This window comes from Athene cunicularia (genome assembly GCF_003259725.1).
Source record: "Athene cunicularia isolate RWA chromosome 5 unlocalized genomic scaffold, athCun1 chr5_part1, whole genome shotgun sequence".
Taxonomy (NCBI): domain Eukaryota; kingdom Metazoa; phylum Chordata; class Aves; order Strigiformes; family Strigidae; genus Athene; species Athene cunicularia.
The window spans coordinates 17,834,147-17,855,369 of NW_020799101.1; the positions used below are offsets into that span (position 1 = coordinate 17,834,147).

Genomic DNA, 21,223 nt, shown 5'->3' on the forward strand with positions numbered 1-21,223 from the left:
GAAAATGAGTCTTACAGAGTTTTAATGCCTTTATGTGGGGGGCAGGGTTGGTGTTTTATTGTCTGGGTTATTTTGTGGGTTTTGTTGGGTTTGTGTGTGTGTGTGTGTGGGTGTTTCTGAAATTTAGTCACTGTTGTGTGTATTTTATGGAACTAATTCTTGTTTTGAAACTTAGCTTGAGATCACTGAGAAACATACAAGTGTCATGTCAGAGGCAAAGTCTTAAAAGAAAAACAGATTCAGTGACATGAAACAGCCAAGCAAAAACTTTTAATTTCCCTTATTTTAAAGCTTAAATCCATACTTTTCTGTTAGTTTTTTGATCTGACTTAAAGCCTAGATAAGAGAGAACTAAATTAGTTTCAGAAAGGCTCTCTGGTATGAAAAGTAATTCTGACAGTGTTCTGATAAAAGCAACTTTTGATATTTACCTAGGGATGAACACTGAAGCAGTCTAAAGTAAGATACTTATTAATACTGTGGTCTTAACAGATTAAAAGTAGTTTAATAAAATTGAAAATTTTCCCTTTCTTTCAGATGCAGCAACAGAACTCCACATGTCCAATTCTAGACTCAGAGAAATAGAAAGTATTAATGCAGCACAAAAGTTTGAAGTAAGAACTTTTGGAACACTACTGTAATTAAAAGCAGTATTGCACTGAAGTTGCTTGTTCCTGGGTAAATCTAGAAATACGGGTGGCAGTGGTGTTAGAATGTGGCTCTTTTTTTTGTGACAAATTGCCGTCATGGTTAGGAGGGCACATTTGTTTATTGGTGTATGCATGTGGTACAAGTTTCCATCTTTTGCTGACTGCTGCATCCTGTGACTGTTCCTACCTATTATGTAGACTCGGAATGCAGCATTAGACTTCATTCTGAAAAGTTTGCAGAGGGAAAAATATTTTTAAATTTTCATAAATGTTATCTGGTACAAAGATTTAAGATTGGTTTATAGTGTTTTGTATGTGACCACAAATAAAAGCAGATCTGGAATGCCTGGTTATGCTGGACAGCATGTCTTTTTGTCAACCTTCTACCAACAGAGTGTACATGTCCCCTGATGCATTTCTCTGACTGTGTGGCCTTACTGTATGGTCATTGTGACATAGCTATGGATGCTCATGTTCTTCCGAAACTGCTTAGAAATTCCATGTGCCCTCATGGAAAGTGACTTTGTGTACTTTTACAAAGGACTTGTTGGTCTTGGGACTTTGCGTATGGCTTTAAACCAATGACTTGATTGCCTTCAGCCCTTAATAGCACTGAGAAGTTAAGATAGGATTTTGGATAAGTAAAAAAACTTGTCATTTTCCTAAACTCTTTCCATCTGCAATTGGCCAATGTCAGATTTGTGCTCTGTGACTGTTCTTAAATTCCACCTGCGGATCATGTTAAGAGGTAATTTAGTCCTGATTTTTTCTCCTTGACATTTACCTCTGGTCATCACCAACCTTTTTGTGAAAGTGAAATAGAGTCCATGTCATACAAAATGAAAAGCTTGGATGTGAATGTAATTTTGGGCCACACTTTGAAGTTACTGTGTGGTGTGAGTGAAGGGACATGAGAAATGTGTACGCTTTAATTGATTACTGTTCAGCAGACTTACACTTTTCTAATTTGTAAGAACTGTTCTGAATTTACCAACATTCACTTCTCATTTTTGCTAGAATGAAAGACTGAAAAAGGTTTGTAGTGATTTAGAAGAAAAGCATGAAGCAGCAGAGCTTCAAATAAAGCAGTTATCTATAGAGTACCGAAATCAGCTTCAACAGAAAGAGGTAGGATACAGAGTAAAATATTTGAGTAAGTATATCCAATAAACTTACATATTATGCTGTTTAATCTCTTTGTTATAGTATCTGTGCATTTTCAGTGGAAGTATTGGTCACAGTTATGGTTTCTTGGTTTATTAATGGAGACACTAAGACATCTATTTCGTTGGATCATGTATTATGAGCAGAGCTGCCAGGAGATAGTTGAGACAAAAGAAAACTGGGAATGTCATGCATATATCGGAATTTCTGTTGCTTCTGGAATCACTGTGAGAAAGGACACTTAAACTGCTTTGTATTTCTGATTCAGTTATCTTTAAGGAAGGCAACAGGACCAAATGCTCATTCGAAGCAGTTACGTTGTCTGTAGATACAATTATTTATCTTAACATATACAATTAAAAGGAACAGAACTAACTTTCATAATTTGAGAAGTGTCCCTTTGTGATGGAAACATCAGCCTTATCTACTGCATAACATGAGATTTCATAGCCTTTTAAATGAAGAAAGTTGCCAATATGCCTAGAATTACACAAAAGGAGTTTTCTTTCTGCTTTATTTGTAATTGCATGTGGGAACTAGAGGAAGCAGAATTTTGAGATGTATGGAATTCTGCTTATTAAATGCAATAACAGTTGTTATGACAAAATTGCATGCAGCTAATTTTGGTTTGGCTGGTTCACATAAGGCCACAAAGGGTAAAGTAGAGTGTATTTTGATATTCTTATTGAAACAGTGCATTTCATTCTATATATTCAGGTGGAAATCAGCCATCTAAAAGCTAGACAGAACGCACTACAGGAACAACTGCAGAAAGTACAGACGGCTGCTCAGTCAGCACAGTTAAGAGCTGGTGTTTTGCCACCAGCTGTTACATCAGCTACCTATGTTCCAGTGGTCAGACATTCCTCAGAATTTGAAGGAGATGACATGGATTTTGGAGATATAATCTGGTCACAACAAGAAATAAACAGATTGTCCAATGAAGTTTCTACGCTTGAATCTGAGGTTGACCACTGGAAGCAGATTGCACTGGTGAGTGCTTCCCCACTATCATACCTTCCCCTGTTCTCTCCAAATTAGTGTTTTCATTGCATTGGGAGTTTTTGGAGTGTGTCTTTTGAAAGTTCATGCTGTACAATTTCTAGAAGCAACATGATTTGACAGAAAAGCTGAAACCTACTTATCTTTTAGGCATTTTCTTACTGTCACATGACTAGGGATACATTCAGTGACTAATTTCCAGATGCTTTTTTGTGATGCTTTTATGCATGATTTGTCAAGTTAGGAAAAGGGTTTCATAAACTTTCACCTAGAATACTACTTCAGGGTTTCATTCTTCTGCAGCCCTTCAAAAAATACTTCTTTCTTGCTGTGATAGTGAATATTTTTGACAGCACAGTACTGTTCAAAGTGATAGTTGGACACATGCATACTGGTTTTACTTACTCTTCTCTTTGTCCATCATATGTCAGTTGTAATTCGTGGTCTGCTGAGATAAGAAAAAATACAATCTTTGAAGCTCTTGTTGATGTGTGTCATCATTTTTCAAGCTATAGCCCTATTTCAGAGGTTTACTTTTCCCATGTGGAAATATTAAAGTAAAATTAAGTAACCCTGGTTGTCTTATTATGTGCAGTAATACTCCCCACTCCAAACTTTTACACATTTGCACATACTAGTAAAAAAGTCCATGGAAAATGAAAATGTTTCCATTAAAATGTCTTTCTTTTTGATTAGAATTACTGCAGATTTGAGTTTTACTTCACATTAACTTTGTTGTTTTCTGCTTTTGAGTATCAATAGAGGAAGCACTTACGTGAAAAATACACGCATTTATCACAGTTTTCATATGGGTATGTAATTTTTCTTTTCTCAGTCTTCCAAAGGGCAAGGGACAAATGATGCTGAACAAAGTGAAATATGCAAACTGCAAAATACTGTTAAGGTAAGGCAACAACTTTGACAAACTAGTCTTCTCTTATGCTTTATTTCTGATAGTTTTGCATATGGTCACGTGACTTGTAAATGTAGTTAAAACATTTACAGCACTAGTGCATTTTCTCTATTAAAAACGCATGTGGGCATGTAAGAGCACAGGAACATTTCAGTCAGCAGTACAATATTTAAAAGCAGTCAGTTATTCTGAGAAAGGATATCTATATGATTTGGTGAATATAGTACATAAGCTTAAAAGAATGGCATCATTATTTATGAGGGCAAATAGCTTTCAGAAGCGATGACTTAGGAGACTGAATTTTAGATACACAAAATAATTTCTTCTCCCTTTTCAGAAACATTTTTCTTTTTTTCATTGAAGATGCAGAATACAGATTTGCATGTCATCCTTGAAATTTACTAGAAATATGTCTTAGTGTATCCACTTCATATGGAAGAGTTGTAGTCTCTCTACATTGGTTTAATATTTGCTGTTGTGTAGAGCATATTGTTTGTGTAAACGTATTTTTAAAAATAATGTATTTTAATATGTTTAAGGAACCCAGACCAACAAAAGCCAAGAAACTTTACTGTGAGAAATCCTTTAATAAAACCTCTTAATTTTATTAGGGATTTTTTTTTCTTTCTTTTCTATTTTTTCTTTCTTAAGCTTCTTTACTGTACGTTACCATTATGTTTCTCTGATATTTTTAGGAGCTTAAACAACATTTAAGTCAAGAGATAGATGAACATCAGCATGAACTTTCAGTACTGCAGGATGCCCACAGACAAAAGCTAGTGGAGATAAGTCGTCGACACCGGGAAGAGCTGAGTGAATATGAAGAACGGATTGAAGAACTTGAGAATCAGTTACAACAAGGTCTTTATTACCACATTTTCTTTTTTATTTCATGTAGAGTGAACTTCAGTTAAAGCATCAAATATGTATGTAACAGTGTAATAGATATCAGATACTTGTATTCACTGTGGTTGCCTTGAATGCTGCTTATCCATATGGATATTCTATTTACATAAGCTTTCTGCTGATGATGATCATGTCTTTGGTTTAGACTTACCTCCCTCTGTCAGGAGGAGGGATGGAAGAAGAGACTTTTAAGCAGAAGATCTACAGTGCTGACTGTGGTTAATACTGCAAACAATCTCTTTTGCTTTTTAGGTGGTGTGAGCACTGATGCCATGGATGACTCTAAAATTAGTGAACAGAAAAAAAGTGCTCAGAGTCTAGAAGGAGGAAAAGTAGAAGAGTTGCAGGTTGTGAAGGACCTAGAGGATGAAATAGGAATATTAAGTCACAAATTGTCTGCTGCCAAAGAAGAAAACAGAATTCTTCTGAAAGAGCAAGAATTGGCAAAAGTAGAAAAAATCCAAATAATGCAAGAATTTGAAAATCTTAAATCTAACTTTAGTATGCTTCAGAGTTCTGTTGCAGAGCAAGATGCTCTCCAGAAAGAACAGGAGAAGAACCTCCAATCAAAGGCATCGCTACCAGAAGATGTTGTCAGACTACAGCAAGCACTGTTAGGTACAAAGATTATGATTTTTTAAGAATTTTTTTATTTTTAGTCTATCTTCACAGGTTTTTCACTTGTAATGGTCAGAATTTATTTTAAGAATCTGTAACTGAATGTGAGAATATGTACCTTTAGAAGTTGCTGCTTTAGAAAAGTGTTGTCCATTGAGGTAAGGCTAAGAAGAAAAGGAGACATGATTAGGAGCAGGAGTGATTATCATAGTGGTTTCATGATTAAGTGAATAATCATGTCTGCCAACTGTTTAATAGGTATGTCTTTCTTCAAAAGTAAGTAAGCCTCAACAGAAGTTGTTTGTTTAAATTTTAAAAGCACACTTTCTGTGTGTAAAGGCAGTCTGTTGCTGATAATCTTCTTAAGCACTGAAACATATCTGTCAAGAAGTGTATCTGTATGTAGAAAGTCTTTTAATATTGCATGATGATACACTGTAGTACCAAAGTCCTCCTGGTGTGTACTCAGTTGTAAAAGTAATACTCTACTTTGTGGTGGTGATTGGTGCATTTGAATCTTACCGCACTGATGCTTATCATCACAAAATACTGTAAAACTATTCCCTTCTGAGTAACAGTTCTGTTGGGGCAAGGTGGCAGAATGATTTGTTTTTATTGTTGTTTGGAAAGTAGTAAAATTGTGTCCTTTTTTTTGTTTTCCTTTATAGAAGCAGAAAATGAAATAGCAAGACTTTCAAGTTTAAATCAGGTAAAGCAATTTCTAAATTAAGCCAACAAAGAAGTTGATAACAATAGTAACATGGAAAACACACGTTCTTGCACTATATGTTTTTTTGAGCATTCACACTTCTACAAAAATAACCTTGTAATAAGGAAATAATTGTAGGTTAATTCTGTAATTACAGATAGGAACGATACATTTTGGCTTATGAAACTCCACAGCATACTCGGTTAAAGAAAAGTAGTGGGGTTCCATATATCCCCTTGCTTCTTAGGTTGCTCTAACATACATTTTTAAAGTATAAATAGTATATTCTGTAAAATTTGTCATTTTTCACCTCTTCAGCATGTTTCAGTTTGATAGTTATCAGTTGTAAAATATCTCTCTTCCATGTAGTACTGTAATAATACTACATTTCATCTTACTGATGAAGTTAAGCAGTGGAACATGCACTTTCTCTAGAAAACCTTTTAGCAAGGGTGACTCAGTCCTTTATAAACTCAGGTTTGACAGATTTGGCTTAGTTTACTTTGTACCGAGTAGTATGTTTCAGCTGGGGTCTTTTGTGTTTTGCATTCATTCAGTAGTTTCCATGTCATTTTCATAAGGATGTTATTCAGGTGTCCTTGATTAAAACTTCCTGTCTCACTATGCAGCCTACTGCATGTTCAGGGTATCTCTTGGACATATAATAGTTTATCCCAGCTGTGGATCCATACCTCAGAGGTGGCTGTAACTTTGGTTCTCAGACCATGTTTTTTTGTGCAGAAGTTTGTAAATTGCACTCCTAGTTATGAGAAGATAAATGTGTACCTATGAATGGTAGAAACAAACACTTCACAATAAAGAATTTTTAACTGGGGTAATATTCATGTAGGCTTAGATATTGTAACATAAAAATGCATGCTTTGCTTTTTTGCTGAGGGGAAAAAAGAAACCATTTCAAATCTAAACAGTTTATAAATTTCAGCAAGATAAAAGTCTAATATTTAGAAATTTTTTTTTAACTTGAGGGAATTGAGAAGGAACTGACAAGTGCACAACATAAAAATGAGAATATTCTTTCTGCGTATACTGAGGATCAGAATTCAGAATTAAGTCAGTTAAGACAAGATTTGGAAAGGAAAGAACATGAATTAAATGAAAGTATTGCTGAAAGAGAAACATTAATAGCAGAATTGGAAGAACTAGACAAGCAGAATCAAGAAGCTACTCAGGTAATAAACATTGCACCTAAATATTGAACTGCTAAAATAAATGTTTAGGTTTGTATGCATGTGTGTTTATCTTTTAAGTTGATCTCTGAACATAGATTGCAGGGAAGTATAAGTTATCTTCTGAAGCTTAAAAAGAATATTGTGACCAGTGTGTCTCTGTATCTACAGTCTCAATGCAAAATTCTGAAGTGCAAGAAACCCACTTGTTACAGATAAATAATATGGCATGTCAGCTGTCCTTAAGGGACGTTATTTTTCAAAGTCCAGTTAAATACTACCTGATTTTTTCCTTGCAAGACTTTAGATGTTTTTTTATCTTGGTAATATTTTCACCTCTGTCTTATGACAGTATGCATAACATGAATGATTTTTTTTTAAAAAAAAATTTCTTTTCCTTACATTATTTTTAATTATGTTGGCTAATTAGTTTATTTCATTACATGTCCTTCATAATATGAGCATTTGTGGAGTGATAAAGGTCATTTGATTATATATAATCAAAATGGAATTTATACCTTTTTTTCACTGTTCTGCTATATTTGACCTGTAAAGATACAGTTGCAAGCCATGTGTTTTCAATATCTGTTTACTTTATGGAATTGACCATTTAAATTTTTTTCCTATGAAATGAATCCTATCAAGTGTGTTTAAAAATAATCTTAAATGAGAAATGGAAAATAGAATATACAGATAGGCATTCACTTCTGTAATTTGTTATTTTAAATTTAGTGCCTCCCTGTTTTTGTCATGGGTGTTTGCTGCACGCCCTGACAAATTCTGACAGTTCTTTTTCTTAGGTAGTTCTTTTTTTGTTCCTTTTTTCAGGTAGTCAGGGTTCGTTTGGTGGAGACGGTGGGGTTTGGTTTTTTTTTTTTTTTTGGTGAAATGTAATCTATCCCTATTTGGTATTTGGTTTTCATTAATTTAGCATTGCCTAGTTGATACTACTTGCCGGCTTAGGTTGGCATTTAGGAAACTTTTTTGTTTCCTCTTGATTTTTTTTTTAATTTTTTATTTATTGTTCATAGGATAAAAAATAATGAAATGCGTAGTTCAGGTGTTTCTCCTCTCCTAGTGAATTTCTTGTTTGTGTTCGTTTCAGCATATGATTACACTGAAGGAGCAGCTGTCAAAACAACACACAGAAACTGATAGTATCATCAAACAGCTGAAATCTGACATAGATTTTGAAAGAAAGAAAGTGTCAGAATTAGAAACTGAGAAGATGGAAACTATGAAGGAGTTAGATAGTCAGAAAGAAAAACTAAGCAAATGTTCATATGCATTTAATGATTTGCGTACAAGTAAGCAGCAGCTTCAAGATAGTATTAAAGATCTTCAGGAACAATTAAGGAAATCCCAGGACTGTAATTTGCATAATGAAAAAGAAATCAGAGATTTGCAGCAGAGACTAAAAGAAAGAGAAGAAGAACTTTCTGTATCCTTGAGCAAGTTAACAGAAAAAAGTAATCGGGAATCTAACTACACTTCTCAAGATCTGATTCTGAAAGAAAGAGAAGTAGAAATTTCAAAATTACAGAATGACATTTCAGAAAATAAACAGCTGAATGAAGACTTAGAGAAATCTCTGTCTGATCTCAGAACAGAAAATGGAAAGCTGGTATCAGCCATTGAAGAACTAAAACAGGAGTTAAGTGATGCTACTTCTGAGAAAAATAAAGTTTACTTGGAAAAAGACACTGTTGTGGAGGCTTTGAAAATGGAAAAAAGACAGTTAGAGAGTGAATTAAACCTGACAGAAAAGAGGCTTTTGGAACAAGCGCATAAGTATAAGCAAACTATTGAGGAATTATCAAATGCACGTAGTATGGATACCACTGCATTGCAGCTTGAACATGAGCGCCTAGTTAAACTCAACCAGGAGAAAGACTTTAAGATTGCTGAACTTAAAAGGAGCATTGAGCAGATGGAAATTGACCATCAAGAAACAAAAGAGATGTTGACTACTAGCTTAGGAGGACAAAAGCAGTTGACAGAACTCATAAAAGAAAAAGAGGTATTTATTGAAAAGTTTAAAAATCAAGCCTTACAGGTGAAGCAAGAACTTGAGGAATATATGAAAGTTTCAAAAAAGCAGGATGTCTTAAAACAGAACTTAGAGGAAAAAGACAGAAGCCTTGCAGTCATGAAGGAAGAAAATAATCATTTGAAAGAAGAAATTGAACGCCTTAAGGATCAGCAAAGTAGATCTACACCTGTGGTTGAGCCTAAAACTCTAGATATTATCATTGAACTTGAAAGTGAGGTAACACAGTTAAAAGTGATAAAGAATAATCTCGAAGAAGAAATAGAAGTTCACAAAAAAACAATAGAAGATCAGAATCAAACAACAATGCAACTTCAGCAGTCTTTGCAGGAGCAAAGAAAGGAAATAGATGAGTCTAAATTTCAGTGTGAGCAAATGAATGTCACACATGAAAGACTTTCCTTAGAAAAAGATGAGGAAATTAAAAATTTGCAGAAAACAATTGAACAAATTAAAACTCAGTTGCACAAAGAGAGACAGATTATTCAAACTGACTCTTCTGATCTTTTTCAGGAAACCAAAGTTCAGACTCTTAATGGAGAAAATGGAAATGAAAAACATGACTTATCCAAAGCCGAAATTGAAAGACTAGTAGAAGGTATCAAAGAAAGGGAGATGGAGATTAAGCTTCTAAATGAAAAGAATGTTTCTCTGAGTCAGCAAATTGATCAGTTGTCTAAGGATGAAGTTGGCAAACTTACTCGGATCATTCAAGAGAAGGATTTAGAAATACAAGCTCTAAATGCTAGAGTTTCCTCAGCTTCCTATAGGCAGGATGTTCTTTGTCTTCAGCAGCAGCTGCAAGCTTATGTTATAGAAAGAGAACAAGTACTAGCAGTTCTAAGTGAAAAGACAAGAGAAAATAGTCAGTTAAAAACAGAGTATCGTAATATCATGGATATGGTTGCTGCTAAAGAAGCAGCTTTGGTAAGGTTGCAAGAGGAGAATCAAAAGTTATTTAATAGATCTGAAAACAGCAGTCAAGACATGTCTAGAGAAACTATTCAGAATTTATCTCGTATTATTCGAGAAAAAGATATTGAAATAGATGCTCTAAGTCAAAAATGCCAAACCTTATTGACTGTCTTGCAGACATCCAGTACGGGTGCAGATAACGGGTCAGGAGGTGTTAACAGTAACCAGTTTGAGGAACTTCTACAAGAACGTGATAAACTAAAACAGCAAGTAAAGAAGATGGAAGAGTGGAAGCAGCAAGTAATAACCACAGTTCAGAACATGCAACATGAGTCGGCTCACCTCCAAGAAGAGCTACACAAGCTTCAAGCACAAATTTCAGTTGAAAGCGATAGTAATTCAAAGTTGCAGGTAGATTATAATGGCTTGATTCAGAGTTACGAACAGAATGAGAAAAAGCTGAAAAGTTTTAGTCAGGAATTAGTACAGGTTCAACATAGCATAGGACAGCTTCATAACACCAAGGATCTTCTCCTGAGCAAACTTGATCTGGTAACACCATCTGTGGCAGCAGCTTCCACTGTTTCACAGCTTTCAGGCATTCAGTACAGGGCTCCTGAAGTACACAGTGATGAGTGTAAACTCCTTCAAAAGGAGTTGGAACAACTGAAAAAATCGTTGGAAGAAAAAGATTCAACTATTAGGACTCTTCAGGAAAACAATCAAAGATTATCTGATTCTGTGGCTACAGCATCAGAGATTGAAAGAAAGAGTCAAGAGGGGACTGAGTCAGAGATGCGGCAAATCAAAGAAAGACATGATGTCTTACAGAAATCACTTAGGGAAAAAGACATATTAATTAAATCTAAAAGTGATCAATTACTTTCTGTAAGTGAAAATCTTAGTAACAAAGAAAATGAAAATGAGCTTTTGAAGCAAGCTGTGACTAATCTTAAAGAAAGAAATTTAATTTTAGAAATGGATATTCGAAAACTGAAAGAAGAAAATGAAAACATAGTTGCAAGTTGTAGGGAAAAAGAAACGGAATTCCGAGCACTTCAGGAGACTAACATGCAATTTTCAATGATGCTGAAAGAGAAAGAGTTCGAGTCTCACTCAATGAAGGAAAAAGCTCTTGCTTTTGAGAAGCTGTTGAAAGAAAAAGAACAGGTATGTGTATTTGTATTTATTAATATATTTTAAAATTAGTGACATGGTAATGCATTTTGTGTATATGTAGCCATCAGGTGTCAGCCTGAAATCCATTTGTGACTCCTTACTGCATTACATGATAATAAAAATTAAGAAATTAAAAGTCAGCAGGTGAGTGGCTTATAATATTATCTGCTAATTGTGGAGGCATAAGCTAAATATTTCAACTGTTTTATATTTTGTTTTGGCCCTGTTGTTCATTAAGTGTCCTATATTATTTTTACTGTATTGTTCTCAAACTTCTGCAGAGTTGTCCAGCAGGACTAATTTTCCATTGTGCTTTCCTCTAGTGTTTGTCATTCCAATGTAATTGCTTCACAACATCCCTATGAGATAAATGGGTTTATGTATCTTGCTTTTATGGCTGGAGAAACTCCACTGCAGAAGAAAAAAGAAGTTTGGACAAGCTAAATCAGTGGTTTCTTCTCTACAATTTGACATATAAAAAAATAGATACTTCTTTCAAAACATATGTTCAGAAAAAAGTTGCACTAGCTTATTAATTATTACGTATGTAATTTGAGGAAGAATCTTTTTTAGAAGACCAAAGAATTAACTGATATCTTTGATACGCAGGTCAACAGCAAGTTGTATGAACTGCTGCTGCTGGAGTTCACAAGGTGTGAATTACTATTTCTCTTTGAGAAATAGGTGTTAAGTACAGTCTTCCTGTAGTTTTGAGGGAGCTTGACAGCAGACCTCCAAGACGTAGATATTTTCGGTTTGCTTTGTAGGCTCTGAAAGTGACTGTGTCCTAGTGGGCAGTCTCTTCTGGTAATCAATTCCAAATAGGTAACTTTCTTTCCTCTGTACTGTCCAGCTACCCATTCTCTTAATCTTGGTGGTTCTGGTCACCATTATTCAATCTTCTTTTACAGTTGTACCCCTCCATGCATACTGTTCTTGTTGTCCCTGTTGAATTTAGCATCCCTTTTCATTTTCCAAAATCAAGTGTTGCCCATTATCAGATTGGTATTTCTGCAAACCATTGCTAAGTAACTTGGCATTAATTTTTTTCCCCTGCTATGAGAATATTTAAACAAATAATGGAATCAGAGTGGTTTGGGTTGGAAGGGACCTTAAAGATCATCTAGTTCCATCCTCTCTGCCATGGGCAGGGACACCTTCCACTAGACCCGGTTGCTTAAAGCTCTGTCCAACCTGGCCTGGAACACTGCCAGGGAGGGGGCAGCCACAGCTTCTCCAGGCAACCTGTGCCAGTGTCTCACCACCCTGACACCTTTTTCAAGTATTTTCAAACTACCAACTAAATCTGCGATGTAATGTATTTGGAAAAGCAAAATATGAATTACACTTAACAATATGTGGCTTTTAAATTTGCATTTGGAAGTCTCAACTTTGACATAATTATGTGAAAAACTAGGATTTGGGGGGGGAGGGGAGAGAAGTTTAACTCTGGACAGGTGGTCAGCTCTGCTCGCAGTAGAGATTTCCCTATCCTGTTCTAAAGAAATACTATAGAATTTCAGTGAGAAGATTTACTGTCTCAAAGTACAGTTACATTGTGAAAAATAGCTTTGAATTACCATTGGTACTTTTTCTGTTCGTCAGTCTTGCCCATATAGAATATACTAATACTTTCCAAATTCACACTCTTAGTATTTTGGGTTTTTTTTTATTCTAACTTGTGAAATCTGCATTGTCGGGCTAGGTTCTCTGTGTTGCACGTCTTTGGCCTGCAGTCTTTCACTCACTGGTGCTTTAGGCTTTCAGTTTCACAAGCATGGATCATTTGTCTGGACATTTTCCTTTCACAGTTCCTGTTACACGCTTTGTGTTCACCATGGAGAACTAGAAAGAATAGCTTTCAAACAATTTTGTATTCTCTGTGTGTGTCAAAAGACAACACGACATAGAAAGAGAAGGTTTGCCTGCAGGGTTAAGGTTTCACTGCAAACAGAATTTTACTATATTCTGTTTGATTAATAAAAACAAATAATTGAAGCTTGTAAGTATTAGTGATCAAAACAAAGATTGTTTTATTTTTATCCAGCGTATTCAATAAAAGTAGCTGCTTTCCAAACAACATATGAGACAAAAGGTAAAAAGCGTGCTGGAAAATTTTAAGTACTGGAAAATGCACTCACGTGTACATGTGAATTCTGTGTAACTGACGTACACTTCTCCTTTATATGCTAATGTAAAGTTGTAGTAAAGTGCATGTAAGTGGGAACATTTACTCGCTGAAATTTGATGTCTGCAAATGTGATGGACAGTGCTGTGATTCATTGAAGGCTAATGTTTGGGTGGGAGGTCACCTTATGGTCTGTTTGTAAAGATTTGTTCATGCGTTTAGTCAGAAGTTCAGACAGGTTGACCTACCTGGGCTAAATCTTTACATGTGCATTGCCTAATAAATGTGTATCACAGAGAATAGATTCCAAACACTGGAGGAAAAGTGAAATTTTCAAGTATTAAAGGTGTGTGAGACACTGTATGTAATACATATCTCTCATCTAAAGATAGGTAGGTATCTGTTTGTTCACAACAGTCAATTGTCTTTTAGCAATAACTTTTACTTAGTCTTGTAATATGTGAGTGAAACTTCAATATAATACTTTCCCTCAATGTTTTTTTTGTGCTGTAGGTCCACGGGTGTCCTGCCGTTTTCCTTGTCATCAGTATTGTCTTTACACTCCTCTGGGCAAAGACTGTGTCTCTTTTGCTAAAACTATTTGCCCCATTTGAAATGATTGTTTGTGTCTTCAACAGGGCAAGACTGGAGAATTGAATCAACTGTTACATGAAGTTAAATCAATGCAGGAAAAGGCTGTTACTTTTCAGCAAGAGAGAGACCAAGTCATGGTAGCACTTAAGCAGAAGCAAATGGAGAGCAGTGCCCTGCAGAGTGAGGTACACCGCCAAATAATTTACAGTTGCAAGAAATGAAGAATAATAAAAATTCTATCTGTAATATTTTCTGGATTATTTTTGGTAGCAGTCACTTGTAAAAAGCATTTAAAAGTCATATGCATGCAATATGCTACAATGGGTATGTTTTATGTTTGATTAAATTATTTTTATGGAAGGTGATAGTATGAGCAACTTAAGATACCGTTCTACACAGATACAGCATTTGCGTGAGAAAGAGCAGCGCCTAAATCAGGAGCTGGAGAGGTTACGTAATCACCTTTTAGAAATGGAAGACTCCTACACACGAGAAGCTTTAGCTGCAGAAGACAGAGAGGTCAAGCTAAGAAAGAAAGTTTTGATTTTGGAAGAAAAACTCTTATCCTCATCTACTGCAGTGGAGAATGCCAGGTAGTCTTTTACTTAATATAGCAGTAGCATTGGCTGTAAATATCACAGTTAGCTAGACTGGTACTGATGGCTTTATTTTACTGAATTACCATTCTATAATATGCTAAGCACTTAAGAAGACAAGAAGATACGACCTTTTGTTACTCTAAATCAGGAAGGTGATTTGAAATATATTTGGTCACTGTTGAGAACTTAAGAATTTGTCCCTATAGTAACAACTATTGAAATCCCAGGTCTTTGACAGTGCTTAGAACTGGAAACAACAAAAATCCCTCAACCCATCAATTTAGTTCTCTGTCAAATGAAAAAGATGGATTTAACTTACTTTTAAGTCAAAGTGCCATTCAGTTTGGAAGAGTCTTATTTTATACACTTGAGTACACAGATGTGACTGTCCTGTTTTGTTAATTGCTTTCAAAACCAAGTATGCATCCTTACTTTATACCTGATACCATGTGAAGTATACACTGCTGTAAGCTTTTTCCTTTTTAATGTACATATGTGTATAAAGCAAGATGCGTTGAAGTTCTCAGGGGTAGCAGAATCTGGGAGGCTAGAGCCAATTGTGGCTTTTTATTTATTTATCATAATCACATTTTTCAACCAGAACAATGAAAATCCAAGTATTAAAATTACTCAGTACCTATCTTGACTGGTTTAATATTGTTTTATTTAAAGGAACGTTGGTTACTTTGGGCAAAAGAATTCTCTTTTCATCATATTATATTTGTCTAAATGAACAAGTGTTTTAATAAAAAAAAAAGTATGTAGCTGCAGTCTTTCTTTTTTCTTTAAGTGCCAAAGATTCTGCTCTTAATGTTCTCAGCAGATTTCTGAGTTGAGCAGAACTTAATGAAAAATTTTGGAGAAAGAAGAGTTGGGAGAAGGTTGTGTAAAAATTGTTATCAGGATGTTTCTTAATTCTTCATCGAACTTGTCAAATACCTTTCAAGAAATACTGCCTATTTCCCAGCTGATACACACTCTAAAAAGGCTGGCATAGGAGTAAATCACGTTCATAATATTTTTGCATAATGGGAGGCTAAATGGAGCAGTCAGTGGTCAGTATGGAGCAAGATATACTGAGTTCCTGGAGACTGACTTTAAAAGTAAAAATTATTAGAAAGGCCTATTGATGCATATAGTAATTGAAGCAATTAACAAGATACTGGTATTTTTATGGTAAAAATACTGTTACAATAATGAACAACAAAGATTAGTTTCATCTCTTTCTAGTGTCAAAATTTTATTACCAGACATTTAAAATCTCTTGTTAGGTTGGAGTTTTTTTGGGGGTTGTTTTGTTGTTTGTTTTTTTTTTAAGAGGAATTAGGGAAAAAAAAAAAGCCTTAATTTTTATTAATTGAGCTCAGAAATTAAAGGTAGGCTATTTTTGCTGCAATTTGCATCACTCCGTGATGACTTCTGTTATTGTCTTCATAAATAATGTATTTTATTTTCATTAAGCCATCAAGCTAGTCTGCAGGTTGAATCTCTGCAAGAGCAATTAAACCTGGTATCCAAGCAGAGAGATGAAACGGTGCTACAGCTCACAATCTCCCAGGACCAAGTGAAGCAGTATGCATTGTCACTGGCCAACCTGCAGATGGTACTAGAGCAATTCCAACAAGGTAAGTTTTGTCAAGAAATATCTAGGACTGCAACAAGTGTTTTCCAGCAGATGTAGTTACTACATTCTAGTGCTTTTTAAATGTTACCTGGTTTCCATTTTGATAGCTTGAATTTCAGATCTATTGTCTTTTTAAAAACTTATAAAAACAATTCTGGCCCCATGAAAACTGATGATCAATATCCTATTTATGAAGTTTGAATTCCACCTCTACCTCATGAAGACCAGATATGATAATGCTGAGATTTTGTAATTGCGGATCCCAGAAACCGAATCAAGACTCTTTTTTGGTTTGTATTTTTAACCCTTTAGAAGAAAAAGCTATGTATTCAGCAGAGCTGGAGAAACACCAAAAACAGACTGCAGAATGGAAGAAAAAAGCAGAAAACTTAGAAGAAAAAGTTGTATCACTTCAGGTGGGCTGAATAATGAATTTGAACTGTATGAAACTGAATGCAAATTCTCAACTGAATATTTTATTTTTAACTGCTGTGTTAAGTGTTACTGTCCAAGAATACATAAAGATATGTAATTATTCTCTCTTCCTTGGAAGAGAGGGGGGGCATTAAAAGATCAGCAAAGTAGCATTCCTCTGCTGACCATTTTTTTTCTGGAGATGTTTACAATCCACATATTCTAAATTAAAAGTGATTTAAGTCTTTATATCTGTTATGTTTAATCTGTGTTGTATTAGCGTAACTGTGGTGAACTACCGTGCTTCTCTTTTTGTTCCTTTCCTGCCCTCTATTTAGGAAAGTTTAGGAGAGGCAAATGCTGCACTGGATGCAGCATCAAGACTTACTGAGCAGCTTGACATCAAAGAGGAGCAGATTGAAGAGCTTAAGAAGGAAGGTAACTGGTTTTTTTATTTCTGCTTAAAACACTTCAGGCATCTGAGGAGGCAGTTTAGTATTCCTGGAAATGTCATCTCTTGTGAGGAAAAGAGTAATTCTATGCCACCTTTTGAGGACTTGTTTATAAAGCAAATTTGAAAAAGTATTTTTACCTTCTGTTAGGGATCTTCTTACACGAAAGCCTGGTGGTAGTTGGAGGTGGGGGATTCCCCCATAAATACCAAAGTCCTTGATTTAGCCTTGTATCTTTTTAAAAAGTTTGTGAAATACTGATTGTTACCAGATTTTCCAAAGTAAGTAACTGCCATATTTGACATAGACAACGAGGTAGGAAGAAAGGGTGTGCTGTTGGTAAGAGATGTAGAGGGAACAGCTCTTGCACAGATGTGAGACTGTCTGAAGAGATTATGTGGAAGGTCTTGGACACATCTTTACATAGTATATTTAGATCTCATTTCAAACAAGCTTTCTGATTGCTCATTTAGAATTATACCTTTCGTACTGTTCTCAGCTTTAATACTTTAATATTTGATGAATGTCAGTACTTTGGATTTGAAGACAGAACTTGTTCAGATGGTAGTGGAGTTTGCTTCAAGAAACAGTTTTGAAAAGGAAGAATATTTACAGTGAGGGTGGTCAAAAATTGGAATAGGTTGCCTGGAGATGTGGAGTGTCCTACCATGGAGATACTCAAAACCCAACTAGCTGTGGTCCAGGGCAGCCTGCTATAGGTGACACCTGCTTGGACAGAGGGGTTGGACTAGAGGATCTAGAGGTCCCTTCTAACATAAAAGTTTCTCTGACTGTGATTCTGTGAATGTTCTGGGCTGTGGTTTGGGGTTTTTTTCCTCTTTCTGACATCACTAAAACATGAGTTCTGTAAGAGATTCATAGCCTTCTCTTTCATAAATACACTTAACATTAAAACCATAGAAAAGCCTAAAAAGGCAGAATAACCTTTTAGTAAAAACTGATACCATTTCAATGTACTCGTTTTATGGCCTCATACTATTTAGTCTAATCAAATGGAAAAAAATGAAGGGTAATTTCTATACAGTGTAGTTGAGTATCAAACATCAGTAACATTTGTAAGCTCAGAGACTCACTTGAAGGTGACAAAATAGCTATATGAGTAACATAAGGTCACTTTTTTTTTCATTTCTGCATTAATACTACCTTTCACATGAAAGGAGTCATAGCATTAGCTAAGTCAGGATTTAAGACTAGTAATAATTTTGATGGATTTCTGTACTTAGATGTCAGCCCTAACATGTAATTTTACCTGTAATGTTTTGTTGAACGAAGAGGGAAAGTTACTTCTGTGTGTCTAGTTGCTTGACAGTTCTGACGGGGGTTAACTTATTAACAGTACTGACTACAAAGGGAATATTGGGCTTTTTTTTTTTTTTTTTATTGTCTTCATCTGCCTTGTTCTCTATTTTTCCAACTGAGTCCTACTTTCTCTTTCCCTCTTTATTTCTGTGGGTCACCATATTTTGCTATAACAGCATTCTCTGTTACGGTCAGGCTTTCACCGAGCACATGGAATAAATCTAAAATCAGAGGAAAACTTCTGATTGGTCCCTGAAGCGGCTCTAAAAAGAGAGCTTGAAGAGCAGAGGTCTGCTCACTCTCTGTGGTTATACTTAACAGCTGTAACTTTCTGTTTTTTCCCCCATGTCCCTGGGAAATTTTTGGATGAATGCCTTTAAGGCTTGCTGGGGGAAGACTTTGAACATCATCTCTGCTGGATGCAGTGGTAACTTGCTCTGAACATATACAACTAATTGCTGCTGTTCAGTTTTAAATTATAATTTGACTTACTGTTGAGATAAATAATATTTTCTTACAATATACTTGATAATGATCAGATACTCGTGGAAAGTAATTTGAAAGTCTTCATGATTTCAGCAAGAACGCCACAGAAAAAGTTACGTCTTTTCTACTACATAATTGAATGTAGATTTAGTTGTGTCTAAGTGCAATTTGGCATCCAAGTAGGCGTCATACAAGGGCTCCCTGAATTTTACAAGCTAAATTAAATTTCTAGCAGCTAGCTGAATGTCCAACTAAATACTGATTTGTTTTTTTGAATTGACCGATCTGTATGTCACTGTCTCACTACAGACATTCACTGCAAGTTTTCAAACACCCTGGACTGAAATTAACTTTGGCATAAGCAAATATGACACTCCCAAATGGGGAGCTTTTCATTACTGTTTAATTTTGATTGCATACTTTGCATATGAAAGCAGGAGGACTTTGAACTTTGAGAGAAAACTGAATATCTGTATTTTATCAAGCTATGTTGTATTGGCAAGCAATGTACTCGTTAAAAAAAATTTAAAAGGTTTGTTGCATAAAGGAAACAACACTTTAATGTTGTAGAATAAATCATAATTTTATTGAAAAAAAGACCACTCCATTTTCTCTATCTACACAAGAAAACATACAATGTCTTACTGAAAATTGGCCAAAATTCCCAGACACAGTTTTGTTGGCCAAATCTTTTGAAGGATTTCTTTATGGATTTTTTTAGCAGGAGAACTGATTTTAATGGAAAAGTGTAAGATGTACCAGACATAGTTTTCTGGATTGCCATAAATGGTTAACAAATTACTGGAGACTGTTGTAAGTGTCTGGTTTAGAGCAGTCCATGCTGAATTTTGGCTCAAGTCGTCTTTGTTATTCAGTCTTTTCATACACAAAGTCCTTTTCAACTGTAAGATTCTATTTTAGGAGGAAATATTCAATTTAAATATATGGTTAATGATAGAGTGGTATAGTCACTGTGGATGGAATATAGCTCTGTAGTTGTCTTTAAAAGTTGGTTCTCTTTAATGTAAAATATTTTTGCCAGGAAAAAATAGAACACTACAGTAACATTTAATTTAAATTATTAATACATTTGTTTTAAAATTCATCATGTGAATAAAAATTGAAAAGGAAACTCTCTATTGTCTTGCTTTGTAGAGGAATAGCAACAGCATGAAATTTACTTGAAACTTATTTTTGGATGCTGCTGGTTTATCTTTGTGTCATTAGTAGTTTAACTTTTTTAATTCCCTTTTACTCTGTGGAGACCCAAATAAAAACTCAACTTCCACATATGCTCCTACAACTGTTAGCATTCCTTAATTATACTGCAAATGTTTTCCTTCAAGTGTTGGGGTCCTATATAAGCAGATTTACAAAGTATCATAATTTTAAGTTTAAACCTTGAAACCATGGTTTAATTTTCCTGTGCCTTCATGCTGGTGTTTTGGGAAGAGAGGAGTGCAGAAGAGCAATCACATTATTGGAATGGATTTCAGTGCATGTCGATGTAGTTGTCAGAAGATAAATGGGCAAGAGTGAATATAATAATATCATGCCATAGCTCCTTTTAATGAAATGGGCTACTACATTTGTAACTCCCTCATTAAATACTCAGATGTCGTGAGGCTCAGGTGTGCAGGTGGTAGACAAATCATTGATTAAGGTCAGGAATTTTGGAAAGCTGAAAAGTTATAGGACTAGTGAATGCAGAATTTAAACTCCTCTCTTAATTGTCTAATAGTTTCTGGTTTGGGTTTGTGGAAAGGAAAAATAGGATCCTTTGTACAGGCCAATAATGACATTATTGGTGTTAAAATCCGTAGATGAACCAATTTCAGAACAGCCGTACAGAACAGTATCAGAACCTGGAGTCAGCATGCGAAAAAAGGCAGAAAATCTTTGTAGTGACAGCGCACTCCTAGACAACCTCTGGTTTATGGTAGCTGTAGAATTTAATCTCTGCCATTTTTAATTGAATGTTTGTGTTCTTAAAAGTATGGGGAATCTTTAATAAATCTCTGCAGAGCCTTTTTTGCCAGTATACTGAATCATCAAACACAGCACTGGCTCTAGGATGCATTAGTGTGTCCCATGTGCTGTTTCAAGAGCGTGCATTGGTTAACAGGAGCAGGAAAGGTCCAAACAGAAGAGGCCCACAACAAGTTTACTGATGTTGCTTTGCTGGCCAGTAATTCTCCTGGGAGACTGGAGAACTCTTAAGTACTTCAGGGCTTTAGCAACCTCATAGGTAGAGTATGCAGAGTAGCTGGGTTTAGGAGATATTTGCGATTAGGTACTGAGATCGAAAGACCT

At 35.3% G+C, this 21,223-nt stretch overlaps 1 protein-coding gene across 1 annotated transcript in view; it reads left to right on the top strand.

The window, feature by feature from the left end:
- The window catches only part of TRIP11 (thyroid hormone receptor interactor 11), a 29,730-nt gene that overhangs the window by 2,655 nt on the left and 5,852 nt on the right, over nt 1-21,223 (top strand). The window contains exons 2-15 of the mRNA XM_026850045.1: nt 538-614; nt 1,668-1,778; nt 2,532-2,807; nt 3,652-3,720; nt 4,425-4,590; nt 4,888-5,253; nt 5,922-5,962; nt 6,949-7,152; nt 8,255-11,284; nt 14,060-14,200; nt 14,415-14,608; nt 16,076-16,239; nt 16,551-16,654; nt 16,991-17,090. Coding sequence (XP_026705846.1) covers nt 538-614; nt 1,668-1,778; nt 2,532-2,807; nt 3,652-3,720; nt 4,425-4,590; nt 4,888-5,253; nt 5,922-5,962; nt 6,949-7,152; nt 8,255-11,284; nt 14,060-14,200; nt 14,415-14,608; nt 16,076-16,239; nt 16,551-16,654; nt 16,991-17,090 — 5,043 coding nt within the window. The remainder of the gene's footprint in view (nt 1-537; nt 615-1,667; nt 1,779-2,531; nt 2,808-3,651; nt 3,721-4,424; nt 4,591-4,887; nt 5,254-5,921; nt 5,963-6,948; nt 7,153-8,254; nt 11,285-14,059; nt 14,201-14,414; nt 14,609-16,075; nt 16,240-16,550; nt 16,655-16,990; nt 17,091-21,223) is intronic.